Source organism: Peromyscus californicus, unplaced genomic scaffold (assembly GCF_007827085.1).
Source record: "Peromyscus californicus insignis strain IS unplaced genomic scaffold, ASM782708v3 Scaffold_7__1_contigs__length_154581171, whole genome shotgun sequence".
NCBI lineage: Eukaryota > Metazoa > Chordata > Mammalia > Rodentia > Cricetidae > Peromyscus > Peromyscus californicus.
Genome location: NW_026294595.1, coordinates 7,676,019 through 7,701,349, shown reverse-complemented (window position 1 = coordinate 7,701,349; position 25,331 = coordinate 7,676,019). Strand labels below are relative to the sequence as shown.

Below are 25,331 nucleotides of genomic sequence, written 5' to 3'. Positions count from 1 at the left end.
AAGCAGCCCCGTGTGCAATGTGGCTATGCAACACCAATTACATAATTAAGACAAATTAATGATGCATGCAGAGTCTGGAATAGTCAGACGGTTCTGGAATTAACTTGTGTCTTCCTGGACATTGGGAGTTCAATGGCAACTGAGGATGAGAGTCAGTAGGAGGCCCTGAGTGAGCACATAGAGGGCCCTGAATTTGCTCCGTGGTGCTGAAGGACAATCAATCAGTCAGTCAGTCAATCAATCAGTATCTCTATCTAGGCCAGTTTGACACTTACTTTCTGATGACTCAATAGTTGAGAGCATTAGACTCGGGAGTGGGTTGGAGGTATTCTCTAGACTGTCTCGGGGGTCAAACGGGCACCACAGGGCGGGGGCTCAGGTTGGGAGGGCGTTCCTGGCCAAGCTGCAATTTCCTCTTGTGTAAGCGGGGTGCTGGCGAGACTTCCCTCGGAGAGCAGCGCCCCGCTGGGCTATCCTGGGAAGCAGGTGGAGACTAGAAAGCTGCTGCTCTCACAGCCTGAAGCAGGCAGAGGCTGGAGGCAGGATTCGGGAATGTCTGAGGCCCTGAGTGGAGATGGAGGGAAAGGAAGGTGGTAAGAAGATGCCACAGTCCAGGCTGCGGAGACAGTTAGCAAAGCATTTGCCCCCAAGTGTGGCGGCCAAAGTGTGGATCCCCAGAACCCACACGGATGTGAAGTGGGTGTGGCATTCTGACTCATTCCAGCCTGGGACGGCAGAGACAGATGGGGTACTCCCCGAGCGAGCTGGGTAGGGAGACTGGAAGAGTGATCTAGGCTGATTCCAAACATGGACCTCTCTCCTCCACCCACACGTCCACACATGTGCATATGCACCCACACACATGCAAACGTGCATACGTTCATGAAAATGAAAAAATAAGAGGCTGGAATGAAAAAGGGCCCCAGCGATGCTAGCACAATACCTGGCAGGCACTCCCGTAGGGAGTGTAACACCTACACTTGACAGGGCTTGTCTCAAATATCCTCACCCACACACACAGAAGTAGCCACTATAATGACAGTTTCTACCTCAGAGAATGGAAACTGAGTCACAGATCTCTTAAAGATCTCACTAGGGACTGTTCTGGCCCTCAAGCAACTTAATCTCAGTGGCTACTGCAAACAAGGGGTTAATTTTCTCGTATCACAGAGTGTAAAAGTAGGTGGATATCTGTGGTGTATGATGTATGTATATTTTGTGTGTGTATGATGTATGTGTAGATGGGTATCTGTGGGCCTTGATGTGTGTGTGATGTATGTGCAGATGGGTATCTGTGGGCCTTGGTGTGTGTGTGATGTATGTGCAGATGGGTATCTGTGGGCCTTGGTGTGTGTGTGTGATGTATGTGCAAATGGGTATCTTCGGGCCTTGGTGTGTGTAAGATGTGTGTGTGTGTGTGTGTGTGTGTGTGTGATGTAAGTGCATGTGTGTATGATGTATATGTATTGTGCATATATGATGTGCCTGAGTGTGTATGACATGTGTGCATATGTGTGTGAAAATGTGAACAGGCCATGAGGTGTGTGCATGTGCAAGTTAGAGCACAACTTTCCAAACTTTCGGCTTTCTCCTGCCTTGGGGTCTGAGGATTGTGCTCAGGCCACTGGCTTAGTGCTTTTACTGCAGTTGCGAAGGATCCCTATTCAGTTCAGCTTACAAGCACCTGTAACTGAGCCCCCAAGGAGTCCCCTGCCTTGGCTTCCACCGGCACTTACACTCGTGTGCACACACTCACACAGAGACGTGCACATGTGTGCATAAGTAAAACTAATGAAAAGATCAATCTCTTTGTTTGTTTGAGATAGGGTCTGTGGTAGTTTGAATGTGTTTGGCCGCCAGAATCCCATCAGCGCATAGGGAGTGGCACTAGTAGGAGGCGTGGCCTTACCGGAGGAAGTGTGCTCTTGTCGGAGGAGGCTGCAGGGCTCACCTTGAATCTGGGCCGCACCTTCTGTTGGAAATGTGTCACTGTGGGGGCGGGCTTTGAAGTCTTTTTCTCAGGTTTCACTCAGTGTGACAGTCAGTCGACTTCCTGTTGCCTCTGAGTCAAGTCTCAGCCCCAGCACCACATCTGCCTGCAGGCCGCCATGCTCCCCAGCATGATGGCCTGAACCTCTGAACTCTAAGCGAGCCACCACAGTTAAATGTTTTCTTTATTAGAGTTGCCATGGTCATGGTGTCTCTTCACAGCAATAAAAACTCCAACTAAGACAGGGTCTCTCTATATAATACAGCTTTCTGTTGTTGTCCTGAGCTCACTCTGTAGACCAGGCTGGCCTCAAACTCACAGAACTGCCTCTGCCTCCTGAGTTCTGTGAGTAAAGGCATGTACCACTCAGCAGGCACACACACACACTTTAAAATAATAAAAATATTTTAAATAAAATGAAATGTTTATTCTGTGTGTTAGTGTATGAGTGTGTGCCAGAGGATGACCTGAGGAAGTCGTTTTCCTCCTAACACCGTGTGGGTCCCAGGGGTCCAGCTCACGTCGTCAGGCTTGGCTGCAGGTTCCCTTTCTGGTTGAGTCATCTCCCAGCATTTGTCATTGCTGATTTGGTGTAACACAGTTGCTGATATTCTCCATGTGTGAAGTATTTCAGAAATACATTGTCTACTGTGCCTTGCCACAGCCATTGGTTACTTTGGAGTGCTGGGGTGAGGCACCAGGTACTTACCAGATAATACTTATATTATTGCTGTGGCTGTTTTTTCATTCCGACCACTCTTTATTTATCGTTTTTCTGTTTTCAGATAGAGATTCTTTCACTATCCCCATTTTGCAGATGAAGACACTGAGGCAGGAGAGGGAAAGTGGGTGGCTTGTTTCTTTTAATGTAGAATCTGCAAGAGCCAGACTTGGAGGCACACCTGAAATGCCCTGGGCATTTCCTGATAGGTCCCAAAGGATCTTTGGAGAGGAGAGAAATATTAGGAAAAACAGCTTGGGCATCTCTTCAATGTCCTCTGTGTAGTTGGAGCCTAAGCTTGGTCCTGAGCACCGGAGCCTTCATGAAAGGGAATTTATTGTTTCCACTCAGACAGAGCCATCTGTCATCCATGGACACAACACCTAGTATGTGTCAGACCCTGAAGACTCAGAAGGACCCCAAGAGTAGCCTAGGATGGGCTGTCATCACTTCCGGTTCACCAGGGTACACTTTCCTGTAAGCTATTCTGAGGGACCAAGGACTGGTTCTACCTGGAAGCTCCAGGCTGCCCAGGACCTGACATACAGAGAACTAACCCGAGGCCTCCAGGATTCCCAGGGAGCAGGTGATGGTATGGGCACAGGAGCAGTCCCTTCTTCCCTGCCTTCTGCTCTGGGGCTGGGCAACTGCAAGAAGGCTGGCCTAGAAACCGGAAGCCCTTCAGGGAAGGTACTGAAGAAAAACCAGGAAGGTTGAGGTAGTGTGTGTGTGTGTGTGTGTGTGTGTGTGTGTGTGTGTAAAAGGGACTCTAGGGGAAAGGGGTGTGAGTGAGCTACCAGAAGGGCAGCTGCCACCTTGATGCCAGGGCCTCCAGTCTGCCCTCTTCCTCCCTTCGGTGTCTAAAGTTCCTATTCCTTCTCAGCAACACCTCCGACCCCCGAGGTCTTAGTCTTGCGTTTCTGGCAATCCCACCTTTGCTTCCTTCATCTAGTCGGGTGTCCCCATCTCTCTGCTGTTCATTTTGTTGGTATCCTTCCATCTCTGCCCCTCTCTGCCTCAGTTTCTCTTTCTCTCCACCTTTGTGCCCCCTGCTTCCAGGAGCCTGTGTCAATCTGTCATTGCTTCTCAGGATGGTGGCTTAAGAGGGCTGGGGCGTGGGTGATGGGGTATGGGGGTCAGGACGCTCTGGGAAAGTCATTTGAGAGCCATCTAGTTCTGGGCTCTCATGCCAGGCACCTGTCTGCCTGGGCGCCAGCTCTGATGTGGGTGCCCCGGAGCGCGTCTTTGTCTTTCACTGGCCTCAGAGGCTAATTAGTTAGGACAGAGATGGGGCTGGAAGAGGGACCACCACTTTTGTTCTGCCGGGCCACAGCGGACACTCAGCCGGCCAGGCCCAGCTTGCTCCAGTCCCGTCTGTTAAAGACAGCCCCGCAGCAAGGGCTCCTACCCGGTTTGGGCAGCCCGCCGCGCCTTTGTCCTCGCCCGCGGGGGCGCCCTGGAGCTACCGGAGCCGGGGGTGGGGGTACACTTGGGTCCCTATAAAGAGAGCATTTTCTGGGCCACGGTGGGGATGGAGAGGAGACAAATGGAGACTTAGAGAGCAAGAAAGAAACCTGGGGGGGGGGGGGGCGGTGTGAACCTAGAAGGTTTGAGAAAGGCGGGAGCGCGGTGCGAGACAGCGACCGGGAGGCTGGGATGAAGCGGAGACGCACGACAGAGTGACAGAGTGAGGGAGTGCCTCGAGCCACCAGCTACAACTGGAGCTAGCAGGAGCTGACGAGGCTAGGGTGGCTGGGATGGCCGGAGGCAACCCGGGAGCAGCAAGAGGCTCCTCAGCGCAGAGCCAGGGGCCAGTCTCCAGCCGCAGGGCCGGAGAGCACAAGGCTGGGCCCAGGTGGGGGTTCCGGACACAGATCCGCCGCATTCTTCGCTTTCTTGTCCCCCTCCACCCACCCACCCTCGGGCTCATTCCGGCCGATCGATACCTGCGCGGGACCTGCCCCCGCCGCTAATATCTTTTTAATGAGTTCTCAGGGCTTAAAGCCAGCGCGATCTGCCCTCCAGGGTGGATTTTCCCCCGGCAGATGTTTTGGGAGAAGGCGGTGCTCCGAGGCCGGGGGTTGGGGGCGGGGAGGGGGGGGCGACGACAAATCTCTCCCTGCGAGGGGCAAGGGCAGAAGACTTTCTTCTAAAGTTCAAAACAGGAGCTTTCTCTCGGGGGCCCCCAAAATGTATTTCTCTGTGGACAGTGGGCTTCTTTTCTCCTAGGGCCTCCGGGACGGGAGGGGCGGGGACCCATCTAGTTGGCCTGCCTGACCGACTCACGCCCTGGGCACTAGGGCCGGGACGCCCAGCGCTGGCTCAGGAGCTGGAACTCGGCCTACGCTGCCTTGGTGCGGATGCAAAGAACTGATCCAATCTGGGCGCCCAGGAGCAAAGCCCAGTTGCACCGAGAGGAACCGACGTGCCCTTCGGGCTGGACCAGAGCGGTGGGCTGCTCCCTGCGCTCCTGGTCTCGCGGTTGCTGATGCTGAACCCGAAGGGATGCGTGCTGGCTTCTGGAGGAGGCGCGGGACTCATCTCCCGGCTCGCACCACTGTCCAGGTCCCCTGGGCTCTCTGCCAGAGGCAACAAGTTGGAATTAGACGGGCCCTGCCGGCTGCTGGGTCCTGAGACCCTCTTGGTGTACCTTGGGCCAGCCACCTCTTCTGATCCGTCCCACCCGATCCTGCCCTGTCCTTCCACTCCCCATTTGGGGTCCCTTCGCTCTTGGGTCTGATGGTCGGCTGCTGCCTCTCTTGTCCCCACTCCGGTGGACTTGGGGGTGGGGCACGGGCGGCCGGGATGACCTCCGAAGAGCCGCGGCAGATTGATTCGTTCCGCCCGAAGCCTGGGCCGAGTGAATGGGGCTCGGGCGGCGGCGGCGGCGGCGGCAGCGGGGATAAAGATGTTGTCCCTGAAAAGGGGGTGGGGGTGGGTGAGGAGCGGGAAGCAGGGCCATTCACTCCTGGCCCGGCCCCTCGGGAAGCCTCTGCGAAGAAAGAGGGCCAGGGTCTATTCAAGCCCTACGAGCCGCCCACAATGGGCCGATATACTGGGGGCCTCTCTATTAACGCCCATGAATATTAAAGAGATCGCCGAGCGGCAGCCCGCGGGCGCGATCGAGGGGGCGGGGGCGGCGCCTTGGAGCTCCGACCCTGCGGGGTCCAGGGGAGGGGTCTTCGCGCAGGCACACTCGGAGCCTGGATCCCAGAGACGCGCTTCATCCACTGTGAACTCACAGCGTTTCCCCCCCTCGAAGTCTCCACTCAAGCAGATGCGAGCTCAGGGGCTTTGCTGTCCGACCCCAGTGGGCTGTCTTCCCTACAGGGTTTGATTTGGGGAGAGCATGGGGCCAGGTGGGAACGACCACTAAGCCAGAAGCTCAAAATGCAGCGACTACACGCCAGGTCCCGTAGGCGCCCCAGCTAGGTTGCTTTGGCTCCTGTCCCTCCTCCAGCATACTCTCCCCAGGTTCTGGGGATCCTAAGGAAAGCAATGGGACGCCCCGGTCGCAGCCTGAGCCTGTGGTCCTTTTGTCTTTAGACTTCCATCTTGGGACTGGAACGCAAATTCGCCCCAGGCATGAAGGACCCTTGGACCTGGGAGCTTTTCACAGTACAGTGTAGCGAGGGAATTCTCAAAATCCTCTGCAGCTCCGGGAGGAGCCACCGGAACCCAAGGGTGACAAGTTGGGACGAAACCTCAGCACATAGTCCAACTCAAACCACTATCGAGAGGAGCCCAGAGGCCCAGAAAAGAGAAGGGCTGTCCCCAGGATGGTCTGCCGTCCTCAGTCCCCTTTAGTCTCCCGCAAGCGCTGAGGTAGGCTCCGGAGTTGGAAGCTGAGCACCCAGCCTGGCATTCTTCTGCCCAGCTCAGTCTCCTCTCCACTTAGGCTTCACAGAAGCCAAGATCCAGGCGCCGGTCAGGTTCCCTTGCCACCGAGACATTGGATTCCATTCTCCCCGTCAGACTGGAACCCTCCGCGAGCCGATTGAACTCACCGGCGGCATCTGAAAGAAACCCCAGCCCACCGGAGGCACTTGCTCCTCTGCAGCGCTGCCCTCTGCTGGCGCCCTGCCCGTTGGTCCCTCTCCCTGCCCGGTACACCCACTCTCCTCTGGGCTCCAGGGGTTCAGCGTCTGAAGATAGTCTGTCGCCGCCTTGGTACTCCAGTCCCCGCCTGGCGGGCTGAGGACGCCAGAGACCACTGGCTCCAACCAGGGGTTATAGAGACCTGGGATCCCATGGTTGCCAGGGGCGAGGCAGGCTTAGCGCTGGCGAGCTGGTGGTGGAAAGGGTTCTTTTCCTAGGGTCGTTAGGATCCTGCCCGAGGTTCAAGTCCCAGTCCTGCGCTGGCAGCACTACCCACGCCCAAGTCCCAGGGCTTGGAAGGCCTGAAGAGTCTTCGCTATCCAGTGGAGACCCAAGACAAGAACGCACACTAGCCTGCAGGCTGCGGAACTTTCCATAGCACAGTCTGAAATTGCCGCGGCACAGGTGGTGGGGGAGGTGGCCGAGGACTTGTGCTGTTGGGGGAGATGTCCCCGGGGACCCTCCAGTGTGGTTGTTTCTGGAGCTGGAGGGGGAAATCTTGAGGCTGTCCAGGAGGCTTCCATGTACTGAGGAAGCCGCGGTCTTCCCGACTTAGCAACTGTTTCTGAAGAGGTGGGGAACTGGCTCCCAGGTGCCTTGGAAAGACTTTATAAAATCCACTGTTGGGGCAAGGTGGGGTAGCGGGAAGGAGGGGGAAGGAAGAGAAGGGAGCCAGGAAAGAGAATGATCATTAGGAGACCAAAAGGAAAGGAACGCTAGTCGGTTTCCTAGGATGCACATCCCGGTAGCTGGATTCGAAAGCCAGTCCAGCAGATGGGTTTGTTCCGGGCTGCCTGCAATTTCCGAGGCGTTGGTTTTGGGTCCCTGCAATTCCCACCTTACACTGGTCCCGGGAATCCCACAAATGCCATAATCTGATGGCAAGCGTGGAAGCGGGTCAGCCCTTCACTATCCCCACCCCAACTTAGTGCTCCTAAGGCTGGGAGCCATCCTATGTGGGATCCAGCCCCGACGGCGACGCCGGTGGTTCTGCCTCAACAACCCTCTGTGCCGGCCCAAGTTTGGCACCCGCTGCGCTGAGCGAGCGGAGCTGTTGCGGAGCCCCGTTTGAAGCGAAGCCGGCGTGGGTAGCTCTGCCAGAGCAAGAGATCTGCATCACACGAGCAGGAGCCACTGGCTCCGGGTTGTTGTCGCAGCCAAGGGCGTGAAGCCTCTAAGAGAGCAGGGGGTGGGGGCGAGGGGGAGATGGGGACCCGACAGAGTACTTGGCTTGGTTCAGGAGAGCAGCACACTGCCCGCAGCTCCGGGAGTGGCCCACAGTGCTAGAAGGCGAGGACCTGGTCTTGCCTGGGACAGGTGGGCGCGGGGGCACTCGGGGCTCGCAGCCATGCGTCCCCTCTTGCTCAGTCTAGTCCCTGGAGTATGGGCGAGCCTCGCTGCGTCGCAGCCCCTACTGCAACCCCTCCTCTCCCGGCCGCGGGCTGAGCCTCCCTCCTTGCCTGGAGCTTCCCACGGGGAGAGGAGGAGGGGGAGGAGGAGGAAGGATCGGAGGGGAGGGAGGAGCAGAGGGGGACTATTCTGAGCGGTCCGCGCTGCCCCCGCCCCTCGCGCTGTTGGTGAAGGCTCCTTCGAGCCTGGCCGGTACAAGTCTGTCCTTCGACGTCAGGGGGTCATTAATAACCAATTAGGAGGGTCACTGCGGCTCCTATAAAGGAGCTGAGATTTTGCCAAGGGGAGGACGGTCCGGATGTGCAGGAGGCGAGTGGGCAACCGAGAGCCCTTGGTCGGTGTCTCTCCGCAGCCGCCCGCCTCTCACCTCTCCCGCTCCCCTCCTGGTACCCGCCCCTGTCTCCACCCGCGGATTTCCAGCCCTCTGTGCGGCCTCTACCATCTCTGCAGATTTCGTGTTTCTCCCACCTGGTTCACTTTCCTCCCAGCCACCCCCTTGCCACTCACTCCCTAGCGCATCCTCCCCCTGCTCCTCCTCCCCCTCCTCCCTCGCGTTGTGTCGCACTCCTCTCCTCTCACTCCTGTGCTCCCTCTTCGTTGCCCACCTCTCCGAAGTCCACCCAAGCCGTCCTTCCGCTGCGCCGGCGCGCCCCTGGCCGCCCATGATGGGCTCTGTGCTCCCAGCTGAGGCCCTGGTGCTCAAAACAGGGCTGAAGGCTCCGGGGCTGGCGCTGGCAGAGGTCATCACCTCCGACATCCTGCACAGTTTCTTATACGGCCGATGGCGCAACGTGCTAGGTGAACAGCTGCTCGAGGACAAGAGCCACCACGCCAGCCCAAAGACTGCCTTCACCGCCGAAGTCCTGGCGCAGTCCTTCTCAGGAGGTGAGTCGCGCCGTCGGGGCTCTTCTCCCTCGCTCTTCCTGGCTACCCCCAATTCTCAGGCTAGCGGCGCGGTGGCCAGATAGGGAGTCCCTGGCCACAACCAGGACGCTCTCCCATATCAGCGCACCTCAGTTTTTCCGTGGGTCAGACCCGGGCTGGAACAGCCACACAGAAGCAGAGCGGAGGCAGCTAGGAATGCGGGGCGCTCTAGAACCGAACCCCGGCGACCCAGACGACCTGCGTCGGTCAGCCAGGCTCTTCTGTGTCTTCTCTCCCCACCCCACCCTCCAGCCTGGAGCTCGCGGTTTCCTGGCATTAAAAGCCTTACTGGGCGTGTAATAGCAGTTGACTCAAAAAGAACGGGTTTTAAATTCATTTGGTTAACTTGGGCTTGACCCGCGAAAGTTCCCACTTAAACCAAAAACTGTAAAAGACAGCCGGGGCCGGGGAAGGGGCGGAGGGCGGGCAGGCCGGAGAGAAAAAGCCGAAGAGAGCGAGGGAGAGAAAGAGCGAGGAAAGTTCCTTTTCTTTAAGATGTCTCAAGTTCTTATCCCTCATTCGTCACCCCGCAAACAATATCTTTCCCCAGCGCTGGCGTCTCTGAGCGTCCCCCTCTCTTCCCCTTTAAGATTACTGTTCCTCTCTTAATTTACCGTGAAGACTAATTCCACTTCCATTCACGCTATGTCAACCATCTAATCCTCCCTTTTTGTAAGGAGAATTCCTCGGCCCCTTTTAAACAAGTCCCCTCCGCATTGAGATACAATTTACTGCTACAGCTTTCTTCCAGGGCTAATGAATTTAGAATTAGCAATTTCTTTCGAATGGAGCCGAATGAATGCGATCACTTTAACAGCGTGACAAATTGCCGGCCGCTCCGCAATGGACACCGTTTAACCCCCCCTTTCAGCCGGCCGGCTCGCCGGGTATTTTCCCAGGTAGCTTAGAGGGGAACCTTGTAAGACAAGGAGGCCGCCCCTGTGCGCCTCGCCGCTCCCACCCCTGCCGCAGAGGCCCCACCGGGGATCCTCTGGGGACTAGGGACCACTGGTTCTTCCTCGCCCATTAAGGCGACTTCAGAGCTCGCCTGATCCGGGCGCCGCCCTCCCTGGCACCCTAGAGCCTGGAAGCAGAGAGGGCCACCGGCGTGCCAGGGGAGATGACACCGAGAGCTGGCAGCCTAGTTTGCCGAAGCAGTGTTTCTTCTGCGCGGGTGCCACCTTCCAAGCTGGGGATCTGTCCCCAGTGCTGACCGCGTCCGGGAGACACGCAATGAGCCCAGAGTCACCAGCTGAAGAGTCAGGAACAAGGCTGAGTGAAGAGTCCCGGGTTGGACGTTACCTCTTCGCCAGACCCGGCCTCAGTTTCCCTGTCTGTAAACACAATGCGTTTTCACTGGTTCTTAACCGTGACGAAAAGCGGTGAAGGTTGTGGATGTTTGGAGAACTTGTGGAGAGACTTGTAGAAACGAGCCCCAAGGGCTGATGATACGGCTGGGCGGCAGAACGCTTCATGCGCAAGGCTAAGGGTTCGATCCCCAGTAACTCTCCGCTCAAAAGAAAAATAAATGAACCACGATACACCGCTTGCTTTTAGAAGGCACAGAGGGTCCTGGGTTGCAAAATAAGACTGAACCTCTGCGCACAGGTCTATAGCGCGCCACTGGAGAGATTCGCCCATGTTGGGGCTGCCTGTGCACTGAGCAGGGAGAGCGGGTCCTGGATGAGAAGGGTAGGGCCTTCTTTGCGCAAAAAGACCGGGTTCCTCTAACCCCCATCCCCAACCCCCGCAGAGGTGCAGAAGTTGTCCAGCCTGGTGCTGCCGGTGGAAGTGATCATCGCTCAGAGTTCCATCCCCGGCGAGGGCCTTGGCATCTTCTCCAAGACGTGGATCAAGGCAGGCACAGAGATGGGTCCCTTCACTGGCCGCGTCATTGCCCCAGAGCATGTGGACATCTGCAAGAACAACAACCTGATGTGGGAGGTAGGTCGAGCTTTGGAGAAGGATTCGGGTGGCCAGCTGGGCTGGCGCCCTCCGGGCTTGTATCCACTGCTGCCCGAGCTTCAGTTCTGGAGCTGTGGGTGATGTCCCTTTGAACACCTTGGGGGTACCACTCTCCTCTCCCAGAGCTTTCTTTGCCAATGGTTCTTTTTCTTTTGCCTGTTTAGGAAAAATCTGCCCTTCTTGCTTCCAAGCTTCCCAATCAAGGCTGTTAGCCGTGCTTCACACATGACGACAGAGCTGGGATTGGTGGTGGTGGTGGTGGTTCTGGTGCAGAGGCTGGGAAGAAGGCCTCTCTGGGCTTCTCCGAGCTACCCACATTCTTTCCCTGGCCTTAAAGGCTGCAAGGGCGGGTCTCTGAGGCTGGTCTATGGTGAAGTGTGGCTGGAATGGAGGACAGTGGAAGCCGGGTGTTTCTTGAGAATACGTTTCCCAATCCTAGGCCTGGTGGCCTCCAAAATAATCACAGCTGACTAGAGGCTGAGACAGCAGTCTCGTTCCCCAGCCTGCAAACTGTGAGCTCATCTCCTCAGCTCTATGGGCTATTATTTTATTCTCATGTTGCAGAAGGAAACGAGTATCCGAAGGGCTTCCATTTCTGACCTTCTGACTCTCACCCCACCTCCAACAGTGTCCTTGGATGCCAGGGAGGGCTCCCCTTAGGACAAAGCTCGCCCAGTAGCAGCCCTCCACCATCGCTCTTCCCCCCACAGCCCTGCACACCCACAGTAGCCAGACGGCACACCCTACTTCTCAATCTCATTGCCCCCCCCGCTGTCACCCTAGCAGCCCCACCTGGCAGGAACTAGTGTGATACCATGCAGGTGCTCAGAGGAACTGGAGGAAGAGCAGAGAGACAACCCAGACCTTGATTTCTTCCTTCCCTGGACACCTGGGCCTAGTCGGTGTCTTCCAGCTGTTGCCCAATTAGGAAGCTAGGGTGTGGTTCAAGCTCTGAGGACTCTTAGCAGCTGGCTTCACATAGGGGCGTAGGCCAGGCCAAGAGACTCTAGTGAGCTAGATTTGCCTCCCAAGCTCTTGCGTTCCTCTCTGAGGCTCTGCAGCAAACCTGGACAGGCAGCAGAAGAGCATATTAACCTGCTTAGGGATCTTTTGGGGACATTTTCTTCTAGGAGTGAACCCATGGAGCCCCGAAGATGGACTCCTTATTTGCCCCTTGCCTGAGACGAGTCACTGTGCCCCCTAACCTCCCTTTCCTGGACTGGAAGGCATGGATGACAATAGCTTTAGCCACTTTCTAGAGCTCTTTGGAGAAAGGAGAATGTCTACCGATGGGTCTGGCCTGGGTCACACATGTAGCACTGCCCTGCCTAACCCCATCACCGCTCCACCTGTGCCTAGGTATTCAACGAGGATGGCACAGTACGCTACTTCATCGATGCCAGCCAGGAAGACCACCGAAGCTGGATGACCTACATCAAGTGTGCCCGGAATGAACAGGAGCAGAACCTGGAGGTAGTGCAGATAGGCACCAGCATCTTCTACAAGGCCATAGAGGTACGTGCACGTACTGTTACATAGAGACAGATGGAGACGCGTCACAGTGAGGGGTGTGCAAATGCTGCTGCATCCTGTGACCAAAGAGGACAGAGGACATCGGCGCTGGCCCAACTGGCTCCGCCTGGGTGTAGGGCTGAGGCTCATGTGCCATGATTGCCAGGAGTGTGCCCTGTATGGGAAGCCTGCTGATATAGCTGGGAGAAGATGGGGCTTGCAACTTGATGCTGTGGTGAATATCTCAGACATAGAGGAGAGTTTGGGGGAAGTCAAAAAGTAGAATAATAGAGAAAGTGGGACTCAAGGGAAGCAGGCTGGAGGCTGCACTTGGGTATGATACAGGTCACGGAAGTTTAGCTGTGTGTCATCCCCCACTCTGCACACATGGAGGCCCGTGGTGTGTGGGTCAGTGCTTTGTCTCAGCAGCAGCTCATTGTGTCAGGCCTACTGAAGAAAGGCTAGGGGGCATGCATGATGTGTGGGATCTTCCAAAGTAGACAAAAGTGGAACCAGGGCCAGGGTCTGGGAAGAGAAGGGAGGCGGTCCTGAAGGTAGGAGACGCCTGGCAGACACAGAAGAGACGACGGCATCAGGGGAGTGGGGGGGGGGGGGCAGTGGTAGCCAAGCTGGGGGCACATCAGCAGGGTTCTTTGAACAGGATCTCTCGGCATGCAGCTTGGCTGTGTCTTGCCCTGGATGTGGGAAGTTGTCTAAATGCTGTGAGGGGTAGCAGGGATGTCCCACTGCGTTTTTCTAGATCTTGCACTTTTGCTAACTTGTTTTGGAAGTCCCTTGGTGGGGGAAGGAAGGGGGCTTTCTCGCTGCACTCCATTTACAGGCAATGACTCTGAGCTTGAACTCAAGACTCTTCTGAGTGTCCATGCCTGCTAACTTCTTGGACCGTTCTAGAATGACCAGACCCTCGGGACTTTGACCAGGGCGGGGTAGCAGAATAACCTCTGCCTAGGCCTTGTGTAGCCAGGGCCTGAGTCACAGCAGAACATTAGCCCACGGAAGACCAGGGAGTAGGGGGTGAGGAAAGACAGGCAGGTCTGCCCTGGCATTCAGAAATGCCAGGAGGACTGAGGGGTGTCAGTGTAGTACCAGCTCAGGCAGGACCAGCGTGACTCCTGTGACCATCCAGCTGGATTGCCACCTCCTAGAATGGTGCAGTTGAACTCTCTTAGCAAAGTGCATCCTCTTCAGTTCTCACTCCTCTGGCTTTCTTTCTTTTTTTTTTTTCTTTGTTTGGTTTTTCGAGACAGGGTTTCTCTGTGTAGCTTTGCGCCTTTCCTGGAACTCACTTGGTAGCCCAGGCTGGCCTCGAACTCACAGAGATCCGCCTGGCTCTGCCTCCCGAGTGCTGGGATTAAAGGCGTGTGCCACAACTGCCCGGCTTCTCTGGCTTTCTTACACACACACAGACATATACCTTTACATACCCCCCCACACATATATGTGCACACTCCCAGAGACATACCTGTGCACACATATGTATACAAACACAATGCACATACACACACCTGTACACACGTACTTATAGATACACAGATTCACACATTCACATGCACACATGCATGCACATGTACACAGACACAGGAGACTGGCCAAGAATGCCTATGTCATGTTGGCACTCGGGATCCCGGCTGGGGCAGAGAGGTGGCCTGAGTCCCATCATACTAGACACATCAGACTGGTGGGAATTGAAGTCAGATCAGGACATGTGAATGCCATTTATACAGAAGTATGAATTCAGGGGACAAGGAGGATCAGGAGTGTTTTAAAGGAGGATTATAATTTGTATGATTAGGAGAAAAAGTTCATTTATGTTTATCAGAAATTTAAGTTTATGAAAGAGTGGGCTATACACACATCTATATATAACACACAGATTATCACATATATGTATCTATTATACACATACCTCTCACATGATATTGTAGTGTTTAGAGTGGATCATCCTGCTAAGAAGGGATTGTTGAAGTGAGGTACAAGGAAACACGTATTTCCAAATTACTTTTGTTTCTTTTGTTTAAATTTTTTTTGTTATTTTGCCAGGTGGTACACACTTTTAATTCCAGCACTTGGGAGGCAGAAGCAGGCAGATCTGAGGTCGAGGCCAGCCTGGTCTACAGAGTAAGTTCTAAGACAGATAGGGCTACACAGAAAAATCCTGTCTTGAAAAAAACAAAAACAAAAACAAAATTTTGTTTTTTAAAATTTGAGACAGGGTCTTACTATATAGCCCTAACTGTCCTAGAACTCAGTATATATATAGACCAGGCTGGCCTCACACTCACAGAGATCTGCCCAGCTCAGCCTCAAGAGTACTGGGATCAAAGGCATGCACCACCGTACCCAGCCCAAAATTACTTTTCATAAATGAACTTGGGCACATTTTTTCATAGCAGTAATTCTCTCAAATCATTTTTGAGCAATGTTAGAATTCCACTTATATACATATTTCTGCTCACCCAGGCGGCTCCTGGGAAGTTTTGACTCATCAGCTGTTTGTTCTGTGTGTGTGTGCAGGGGGAGCTGTTAGCCAAAGAGAGGGACCTTTGCCATGATCTGTTTACTTGGTCTCCCACCACTCACGAGCACTATTTATAACAGTAACCCGTTACTTGTCAAAACGTGGGGGGAAATGTCTCTCTTCAATAGGAAGAATACACTTTGCTGCTCTAGAACATTCCACAAATATGAAGTCATGCATAACTAAGTGGAGACAGAGGTGACTGTATTTGGGAACTCAGGCCAGCACTAAAGTACTGCCACACATTCTGCATTCCAGGTTGGGGTAATTGGGGTGTGTTGCAGCCTTCTGGCTTTGCTTCTGCCTGGACACTCACTCGGTCCTGCCTCAGGTGCCTCAAATGGCATTTCTAGAAAGCACCCAGCAGAAAGCAAGGGTACACTAAGTATAAATAATAAATCTTTCTCTGGGTGACAGGGTGTCCACAGGGACCCACCTCTTCCAGGAAAACAAAACTGGCTCACCCAGGATGCCAGAGAATTGCTCAAGAGACCACCACAAGGGAAGGCTTGAGGGAGCTGTCGTCACACTAACCAAACACTACTACCTAGTGTTTTACAGTGGGAAGGATCTCCAGCCTGTCCTGCTTCTGCTTCATTGTGTTGTGTTGTATTGTATTGGCAAACGGTTGCCCTGAAACGTGGGCTCCCACATTCCTTCTTGTTTCAGAGCAGCTGAGCCTTTTCTTTTTCCTGGATCCTCATCTCTTTTCTCAACTCGGAGGATAAACACCATTTTCTTTTGACCTTGCTCAGTAGTGGCTCTGATGATTACCGTCATTAGTGATCAGCACCATTAATGATGCTCCCCCGGCAGCCTGGTCTACAAAGTGCGTTCCAGAACAGGCTCCAAAGTTACACAGAGAAACTCTGTCTCAAAACAAACAAACAAACAAACAAAAATGATGCTACCGTGAGCATTTCTCATGCGCCGACACTACACTAAAAATGTTTTCAAAGGGCCTTAGCAACTTTTTGCTTTTGTAGTGGGTACTTTTTTTTCACAGTTCCATGAACTGAACCCAAGGCCTTATAGATACTGAATAGGTCCTCTATTGCTGAACCTCATCGCAGCCCTTGTCCCCATTTTAATGATGAAGAAATGAAGGTTCAAGTTTGGGGAGACTCTGGAGCTGCGACTTGAACCCCAGCCCATCTGCTGCAGAGCTAGAGCATGGATGGCTGTGCTGTGTGGCCTCCCCGGCCAGCATCTTCTTGTTGGGGCTCTATTAATTGGTGTGTCAGGACATCTGCGCACAATGGAAACCAATGATCATCCAGATGACACAGAGATGCTTCTGTGTCACTCCGGGAAGGGGCAGGTGTCAGAGCCTCCCGGGAGCGTGTTCAATGGGGTGTCATGAATTTGTATTAGGAGAGCAAACCTGAAAGCCTGTCACTGCCCCTCTGTCATTGAAATGGGGCAGGACCAGAGTTAAGGAACGAACGAACAGAACTAGCCGAGAGGTCATGAGGCTTGTCAGCAGGAATCAGGCGATGCTGATTCCCTGGGCTTGGCAGAGTGGATTTTATGAAATGGGGATCAGTTCCTTTGGGGATTGCTTGCTTCGTGGCATGTCCCAAACCAGAAACATGAACGAGCAGCTGGTTTGGGCTCCCAGCCCTTCCAGCCTGCACCAGCTGAACTCGGCAGGAACTGCCTGTGAGGGGGTTACGGGGGGCTGTGGCTGTTCAATGCACTGAGGTGGTCTATGCACAGTACTTCCAGGGTCTCAGAGAAGAGGGTGCAAGTTCTAGGGTATCCTGGGCTCCAACACAGGCTTTTGGTAGATGCCGACACACCCAGAGAGCATCAGCAACCACTGGGCATCTAGAGCAAGAGAGAGTAGCTCCCCATTATTTGCCCTGCAACACAATTATAATATGTCCATGAGCTTTACTTTTCAAGTTGAATAAAATTAATTGCAGTATTTAGTAAGTGGAGAGCAGAGGTAGGGGGTTCCAGGCTCTGAAGGTCAAAGCAACTGTTTCTGGAACCCCCTACCTCTGCTGTTTCTCTGTGAAGGGGACATGGGCCTCTTCTACTGCTCATAGCCTCTAGCTGTCTGGGATGTTTCATTACCAATCCCAGTACATTCTACTCAGTAGGTTTCCTTTCCTGAAAAGTCTTAGGATTGTTGTCACTGCTGTGTGTGTAGAGAAGGGATATATGATCATTTGGTTTTTCAAGACAGGGGTTCTCTGTGTAGCTCTGGCTGTCCTAGAACTCGCTCTGTAGACCAGGCTGGCCTCAAACTCACAGAGATCCGCCTGCTTCTGCCTCTGGAGTGCTAGGATTAAAGGCATGCGCCACCATGCCCAGCTAATATGTGCTCATTTTAAAGTAGATTTTATAAAACCGGAGGTCACACTGTCTCTTCATATTGCTCTTTTAAAGCCAAAATCTGCATTTTTTGAAGTCTCAAAATGACTCATTTTGGGGGAAACACCCAGAGAGGCATAGGCAACAGCTGGGCATCAGGGCAGAAGAGAGAAACTTTCCATTATTACCTTGTGGTATAGTTAGACCTTTATTCCCATGAGGTTTGATTTTTAAGTTGAATAAAAATAATTTTAGTATTTATTTATAAAATTTAAAAATATGTATTATATGTGTATGTATATTTTGCATGCATGTATGTATGTGCACATGTGTGCCTGTAGTCCTCAGAGGCCAGGAGAGGGTGAGACCCCTGGAACCAGAATCACTGATGGTTGTTTGCTAGCCACAGGTCCTCTGCAAGAGCAGCCAGTACTTAAGTCTTCATTTCAGGCCCTACTTATTTATTTTTGAGACACACAATCTCACATAGCCCAGGCTGGTCTGGAGACCAGTCATTCACTATTTAGGTAACGATGACCTTGAACTTCTGATCCTCCTGCCCTGACCTCCTCAGTGCTGGGATCACAGGCTTGAGTGGAGCTGAGGTCCAAACCTAGAGCTTCATACACCCTGGGTAAGCACTCCACCCGTGGAGGCATGCCCCCAGCCCCACGTCCGAGCTTAGTCTCAGGTGGACGTTCACCCTGCCAGTGGCTCTGGGCTTTAGTGCAGTGACTCAGGTGCCCAGATCACTGTTGGTTCCTCTGGGGGATGGGCAAGCTAGGAAAATGGTGGGCAACACTTCCACAGCTTCACAGTACCGAGAACTTCGTGCCTGTTGTCCTGTCCCCCAACAACTCTCAGGGAGGCCCGTAAAATAGGGACTCTTCTCTTCTACAACTGAGAGACCTGAGGCCGAGCGACGCCATTATTTGCTTGCTTGGCAGGTACAGAGCCTGAGTGGTCCCAGCATCCCCGACTCCAGGGCTCAGCAGGGCCCTCTGTAGCCCATCTCCTACAGGGTGTGTACAAGTGGCCTAGAGGCTGCTTCAGGGGACGTGCTCAGAGACTGCCTAAGGTCACACAGGGACCTGGTGACATGAGATCCATCTTCAACAGTACCCTCTTTCCTAATCCACATCTTAAAAACAGACAAATACCCCTCAATCAATATCTTAAATACTTGAATTTCATCATCTAGTGTTTGAGGGGTTCACAGACCTTTCTTCTTTCCTCCTCTTCAAGGAGAGGCCTCCAGCTCCGGCCTCGCGGTCTCTTGGACGGTGAGCATGGTGGGGAAGGAGATGCTGAAGGACTTCCGCTCTAGCGCCAGATTCTAAGCTGCCCGCTAGCCGCTACCTGCGTCGTTTGCTAGTGTTTCCTAGGAACTGTGCTTGCTTTCCGTATTTCACCTCCCCAATGGGACTGGCCACGCACACGCTCCTGGGCGGCTGTGAGGCCAATGGCTATGGGTTGGTGTGAAGGGACACGGTGATGCTAGCCGGAGTCTCAGTAGAGAAACAGCAGCCGAGACACCTGCAGCTTCCTGCCCTCCCCTCCTCTCTCCTTTTGGACACTGGTGGATGGTCTGGGGGGTCTTTTGGGCTCTCTCTATGGATGGTGGACCCAAGACTCTCAGGCTCACATGGAAGGGGAGAAACTCTCCCTGAGCACTACTCTGGGGTGGCTCCAGACACTCATGGGTGGAATCCCATGTGATTTCTCTGTGTATGTACGTGTGTATATGTATGTGTTTCTGTGTGGTTGTTTGTGGTGTGTGTGTGTATGCCTGTGTTGTGTTTGTGCTTGTGTATATGCTTGTGTTGTGTGTGTATGTATATACATACTTGTGTTGTGTATATGCGTGTGTATGCTTGTGGTGTATATGTGTATAAGTGTGTAGACTTCAACCTCAGGCGCTGGTGCTCAGAAACGTTGTTTTTTGAGACAAGATCTTTCTCCGGCTTAGGGCTTGGCAATTCGGCTAGACTGGCTGGCCAGTGAACTCCAGGGTCTGTCTAGCTCTAACCTCCCAGCACTGGGATTACAAGCACACACCACCAAGCCTAGCTTTTCAGTTGGGCCCTCACGAGCTTACGAGGTGAATAGTTCCTAGCTGAGCTATCTCCCCATCCCCATATGATCTTCTGTGCTTCCGCTGAAGGAGACCTCCACAAGGACAGAGCTCTTGTTAGGCACTGTTGGAGTTTCTCTGGGTACCTCACACACTGACCTCCAGGAGCCGTGGCTAGCGTTATGGAGGGCCAGGTCAGCCTCAGGAAAGAGACTGGCTGTCCCTCCTGTTTGTCCTTCTTGGCGGGGGTCAGGAGAGCAGGCTTTCCAGCTCCCGTGGGTTGTCACTGCCACACTCGGTCAGTAGGCATCATCATTCTCTTGAGGGCAGCCAAGCCTGACTGGTCATCAGCTCTGGGGTTCTTTCTTTCTTTTTTTGTTTTGTTTTGTTTTTTGTTTTTCGAGACAGGGTTTCTCTGTGTAGCCCTGGCTGTCCTGGAACTCACTCTGTAGACCAGGCTGGCCTCACAGAGATCAGCCTGCCTCTACCTCCAGAGTGTTGGGATTAAAGGCGTGTGCCACCACTGCCCAACTGCTCTGGGTTTCTTGATGACGGACCTAGGACATGGAGAAACATTCTGTTTAGGGCTGTTTTGGTATTTGCAGAGGTGTAGGTGTTTGTCAATTCCAAGGTTTCTGTTTTAGCACCCGCCATGTGCATGGAGGCCTGCAGAGAGTCCTGTGCTGGGAAGAGAAGCTTGTGTGACTGGATGCTGCCTGTGGGCCCCGGGATAACAACTCTTCCCGGAATATTATCAGGCAGGGTGTAGCCATAGGGCACCCCACAGCCCACACTCCTTAGAAACATCTGGCTCAGCCCTATGGCCCTGAGGGCTGTCTGTCTCTAATTCCCCTGAATAAAAAAAGTGAAAAAATTTCTAGGTTTCCATGTTCCTTCTGCTTGTGAGGCTTCCTCTATTCTTTTTGAGACAGAGTCTCATGTGTTACAGGTCAGTCTCAAACTGTCTACATGGCCAAGGATGACCTTGAACTTCTGAGAGTGCTGGGGTGGCAGTGACTACCAGGACTGTTTCACACAGAGCTGGGGATCTAGTCCAGGCCTTTGTGTATGTTAAGCAAGCATTCTAGCAACTGAGCTGCTCATCCCACCCCCCCCAACCCCCCCCACCCCCCCCACCCCCCGGGTTCGTCTTCCTTTGTTTTCTTGTGGCTGTCAATTTAGATGCTTTTGTGTGGTGAAGCTGAGACAGAAATCATAAGATGACCTGGGCAAAGAGAGGGGAACAGAGGGGGCCATGTCCTGGGGCCTTCAATGACTACACAGCTTGTCTGGGATAGCTCGGTGGGATAGTCCCAGCTTTGGCTTTCTCAGGGCTGGGTGTGCAGAGACCCCTGCCTCCTGCTGGCAGTGCCACCTCCCTGACCTCCTCTTGCCTCTCTCCCTGCAGATGATCCCTCCTGACCAGGAGCTGCTGGTGTGGTATGGAAATTCCCACAATACCTTCCTGGGCATCCCTGGTGTGCCGGGACTGGAGGAGGAGCAGAAGAAAAACAAGCATGGTAGGTATTCCCCATGGGGTCATGGTGACAATGACCCACGGAGGGAGGGGAGAGCTAGGGGACAGGGAGCCTTCTGGCCTCTGAGGACCCTGCTTCAACCTCCTGTAGCATTATACACATGGGACCTACTGGTCAAATAAGGCCACTTCTTCCAGAGCAGACAGCACAGGCTGAGCAAGGGAAAGGCACTCTTGTTTTCTGGACCAGATTCGTTGTCTCCGTGCAGACCAGGAAATCTCAGAAAGGTGATGGGGTGTGGCTGGAGAGCTGGACAGGACAGCTGGCACACATTGACTCCTAGTTCACTGTATGGTGTTGAGACTAGCTTTGTCCCCGAACTTCCTCATCTGTAAAGAGAAGGTGTGGGGCGAGGGCATCTTGATGTCCCCTCTTATCTCTGTCCAGGTCCTGGTGTAGGGCCTGCTGTCAGGTAGCTGTAGAGTTTGTGTTAAGATAGGCAGAACGAGCCTGTGTGTCTTGGGATACGGCTCATCTCAGTAGAAGCCACTGGCTCCAGACCTAAGTCCTTTTTAGTACAGAGATACCTGGAGTCCCTCAATTTGACAAGAAACCTTTGATGAGTATCACCTTCCCTGGCCCTACAAGACTATGGTGACTTTTTTTTTCCTTTCTTTTTTTAAAAAGGCAGTATGGCCGGGCGGTGGTGGCTCATATCTTTAATCCTAGCACTTGGGAGGCAGAGCCAGGAGGATCTCTGTGAGTTCGAGGCCAACCTGGGCTACAGAGTGAGTTTCAGGAAAGGCGCAAAGCTACACAGAGAAACCCTGTCTCAAAAAACAAAAACAAAACAAAACAAAAAAAGGCAGTGTGTGTCATGTATCCCAGGCTGGCCTCCAAACTCATTATGTACCTAAGGATGACCTTGAACTTCTGATTCTCCTGCCTCCCCCTCCAATGTTGGGATTAAAGGAGTGTGTCATTATACCCTATTCTTTGTTTGTTTGTTTGTTTGTTTATAAGAGAAGCAAACTGGATATGGTGGCACATGCCTTAATCCTAGCGCTCTGGAGTCAGAGGCTGGCAGATCTGAGGTTGAGGCTAGCCTGGTCTACAGAGCTAGTTTCAGGACAGCCAGGGCTAAACAGGGAAACCCTGTCTCCAAATATTGGGGAGGGGGGGAGAAAGGAGCAGCCTGAGGTTCATGGGCTAGTGCTACAGAGGCTACAGAGCCCTGCTTTTCCCTGAATGCCACTGTTGCCTCCATTTGCAATGAGAAAATGGGCAAACAGTAGTTCCCAGGTACACTGATTACTCAGTGAATATTTGTGAAGTGAGTAATGAGAGAGCTTTTTAGGGTCGCTGTAGTTGCTATCCTTTATGCGTGGCCTATTAGGACCCAGGCATTTCTCACATTCTAACTAAGCATAGAGAAAATTTTTCCAGTGACTCGTTTTTCTGATGAATTTGCAAAATCCCACTAGCCCCTACTGGTCCAACAAGACCTTAAAAAAAAAAAAAAAAAAAGGCGCATGCCTTTAATCCCAGCACTCAGGAGGCAAGAGGCAGGTGAATCTCTGTGAGTTCATGGCCGCCTGGGCTACCGAGTGAGTTCCAGGAAAGGCTCAAAGCTACACGGAGAAACCCTGTCTGGGAAAAACAAAACAAAACAACAACAACAAAAACCCACTTTATTTTATTTTTACATTTTTACATATTTTTGTGTGCATCTAGGCATGTGCGCCACTGCACGCATGTGGAGGTTAGGGGACACTAGTGGGAGTCAGTTCTTCACTATGGGGTCCAGGTAATCCAATTCAGGTCATCAGGCTTGGCCGCAAAAGAATGCCTTTAGCCCAGGCTCCCCGCAGGCCACCTGATGTGGTCCGCCTACTGCTTTGTGAGACAGGATCTCTCTAAGTAGCCCTACTGGCCTGGAACTCAGAGACCGTCCTGCCTCTGCCCCCTCACCCCCACCCCCGACCGCCTCCTATTTTTCAGATGAGAAAGCTAAGGTTTCCTGGGGCCATGTCGCCAAGTCCTCCCAGGTTGGGTCCTGCTGTAATCTAGCTGCTATTACGGCAAGCACAGTCACGGCCGTGGCACCCTTGGGGCTGTGTGGCCCACGGTCTCCAGGGGAGTGAGTACACGGGGGGACCGGGCGCAGCCGCCGTGGGTGCTAACCGGGCTGCTCTCTTTCCCTCCTGCCCTCGCTGTGGGTCCCGCGTTCTGCCCGCACTGCCAGAGGACTTCCACCCGGCGGACTCCGCGACCGGCACCGCGGGTCGCATGCGCTGCGTCATCTGCCACCGTGGCTTCAACTCGCGCAGCAACCTGCGCTCGCACATGCGCATCCACACTCTGGACAAGCCCTTCGTGTGCCGCTTCTGCAACCGCCGCTTCAGCCAGTCGTCCACGCTGCGCAACCACGTGCGCCTGCACACGGGCGAGCGCCCCTACAAGTGCCAGGTGTGCCAGAGCGCCTACTCGCAGCTGGCCGGCCTGCGCGCACACCAAAAGAGCGCGCGCCACCGGCCGCCCAGCGCCGCGCTGCAGGCACACTCGCCCGCGCTGCCCGCGCCCCACGCTCACGCCCCCGCGCTCGCCGCCGCCGCCGCCGCCGCCGCCGCGGCGCACCACCTGCCGGCTATGGTGCTGTGAGCGCCGCGCACGCGCCCCGCGCGCACGCGCCTCCCCACCGCCGCTGCGGCGGACCTGACCCTAGTGCCGCGCGCCGCCGAGGCGCGGGCTACCCGGAACCCACTTCTGATCGGTCTCGCAGAGGAAGATGCCGAGGGGCGACGTCCTCTTTGCCTAGGCCACCCGGCTGGTGTGGCTGCCCTGTGGCCTCTTCTTGGGAACAGGTCCCCACGCCCGGCCCCATCCCGGAGTCTCCTTCCTGCAGGGCCGCGCCCCCATGCGAACATCTCTTTCGTGGATGACAGGAGAGGGACAGACGATCTCCAAAGAGAGCTTAGTACTTGGAAGTGGAAGGGAGAATCACCTCCTTGGTCCAGGGTGGGCCCGGGACGGGCAGTGCCCATCTCTGCCTCGGGGCCGAAAGGCTAGATTAGAACAGACCCGGAGAGACCTGCTCTTCTGGCCCCTGCTTTCCTTCAGGCTACTTTCCCAGCACCCGGCTCCCAGGGAAAGACGAGACGCCAATACACTCTGAAGTGTGTTGGGCAAGTTGAGAGTGGAGACACAAGGAACATTCACCATAATTCCTGGGCAAGACCCTGTCCCTTTTGGAGCCTCAATTTCCCCATCTGTAGAACGCGGGAGTTAGACCAGTGCCCCGCTCCAAAAGCTCTGCTGTCTTCGAGTTTAGGAATGGAGAGGCACCTTCACCTCCACCCTACTACGCACCCAAACAAGAGAATGATCGACCGTACAGGGCAGTCTGGAGCCGAGGTTGGCTTCTCTGTGCAGAAAACCCTCTGAGGCGCTGGGGCAGGGGGCCGGGGTTCGTCCCCACGTGCCCACACTGCCACGCGCCCCTGCCCACGCCTTTCCCTGCTCCAACCGTGGGCGCCCTCTGGTGTCATCTCAAACCTTGTCATTAACCAGAATCCTCCCAACACACTCACTCCCTCCACACACCAGGGCGTTTGTAAAATTAAAAAACAAAAACAAAACAAACACAAAACTATAATAATATTAACAAAAAGTATAGAATGTATAGAGTTTTCAAGAAAGTGTGTTCTACTCCCAGAAAACGGTCACTTTAACTTTGTAAATGTTTATCTAAGATGATATTTACGAAACTGTGATATATATTATTTGATTGTATATGTACAACTGTAAATACATTTGTACTTCTCTTGTATTCTAAAATAAAAATTACTTGGAACATGTATCGTTTGGCCCCTGAGACATTTGGAAAGTAGACAAAGAATGGAAATGGCTGGAGGGGCTGTTCCACCGACTGCTGCTAAAATTCACTGCTGTGCCCTCTGGAACGAGAAGCCCGGGTCCCCAAGAGAAGCCAGGGTCCCCAAGAGAAGCCACAGTGTAGAGCGTGTGGAATCCTGAAGCAGCAGGACAGAATTCTCATGGTTTGGCTGACTGCAGTACAGGTTCTCCAAGCTATAATTTACCCACCTATACTTAGAATATTTTGTTCTCATGACCACCTTGGAGAGGTTTAAGGAGGCAGTGGGGGTGGGCCACAAGGAACACCAAGCGATGTGCCGCACCCATTTTCAGGCTCAACGGCTTAGCTTCTTTTCCTGTACTGTGACAGCATCAACGAAAGCAACCCAAGGCAGAACGCTGACTTTGGCTCATGGTAGAAG

General features: G+C 53.8%; 1 protein-coding gene across 1 annotated transcript; it reads left to right on the top strand.

Moving 5' to 3' along the window:
- The first annotated feature begins 8,185 nt into the window (after positions 1-8,185).
- On the top strand, positions 8,186-24,892 carry Prdm12 (PR/SET domain 12). The gene is made up of 5 exons (XM_052724234.1): positions 8,186-9,104; positions 10,897-11,087; positions 12,468-12,623; positions 20,964-21,075; positions 23,279-24,892. The coding sequence occupies exons 1-5, from the start codon at positions 8,882-8,884 to the stop codon at positions 23,692-23,694; spliced, it is 1,098 nt and encodes a 365-aa protein (XP_052580194.1). The 5' UTR covers positions 8,186-8,881; the 3' UTR covers positions 23,695-24,892.
- Positions 24,893-25,331: the final 439 nt, after the last annotated feature.

Bases quoted from the DNA above. Each gene is read 5' to 3' on its own strand.
- Prdm12 (XM_052724234.1), top strand. From the start codon at position 8,882: ATGATGGGCTCTGTGCTCCCAGCTGAGGCCCTGGTGCTCAAAACAGGG. The intron at 11,088-12,467 runs GTAGGTCGAGCT...ACCTGTGCCTAG, and splicing joins ACAACAACCTGATGTGGGAG to GTATTCAACGAGGATGGCAC. The intron at 21,076-23,278 runs GTAGGTATTCCC...CCGCACTGCCAG, and splicing joins GCAGAAGAAAAACAAGCATG to AGGACTTCCACCCGGCGGAC.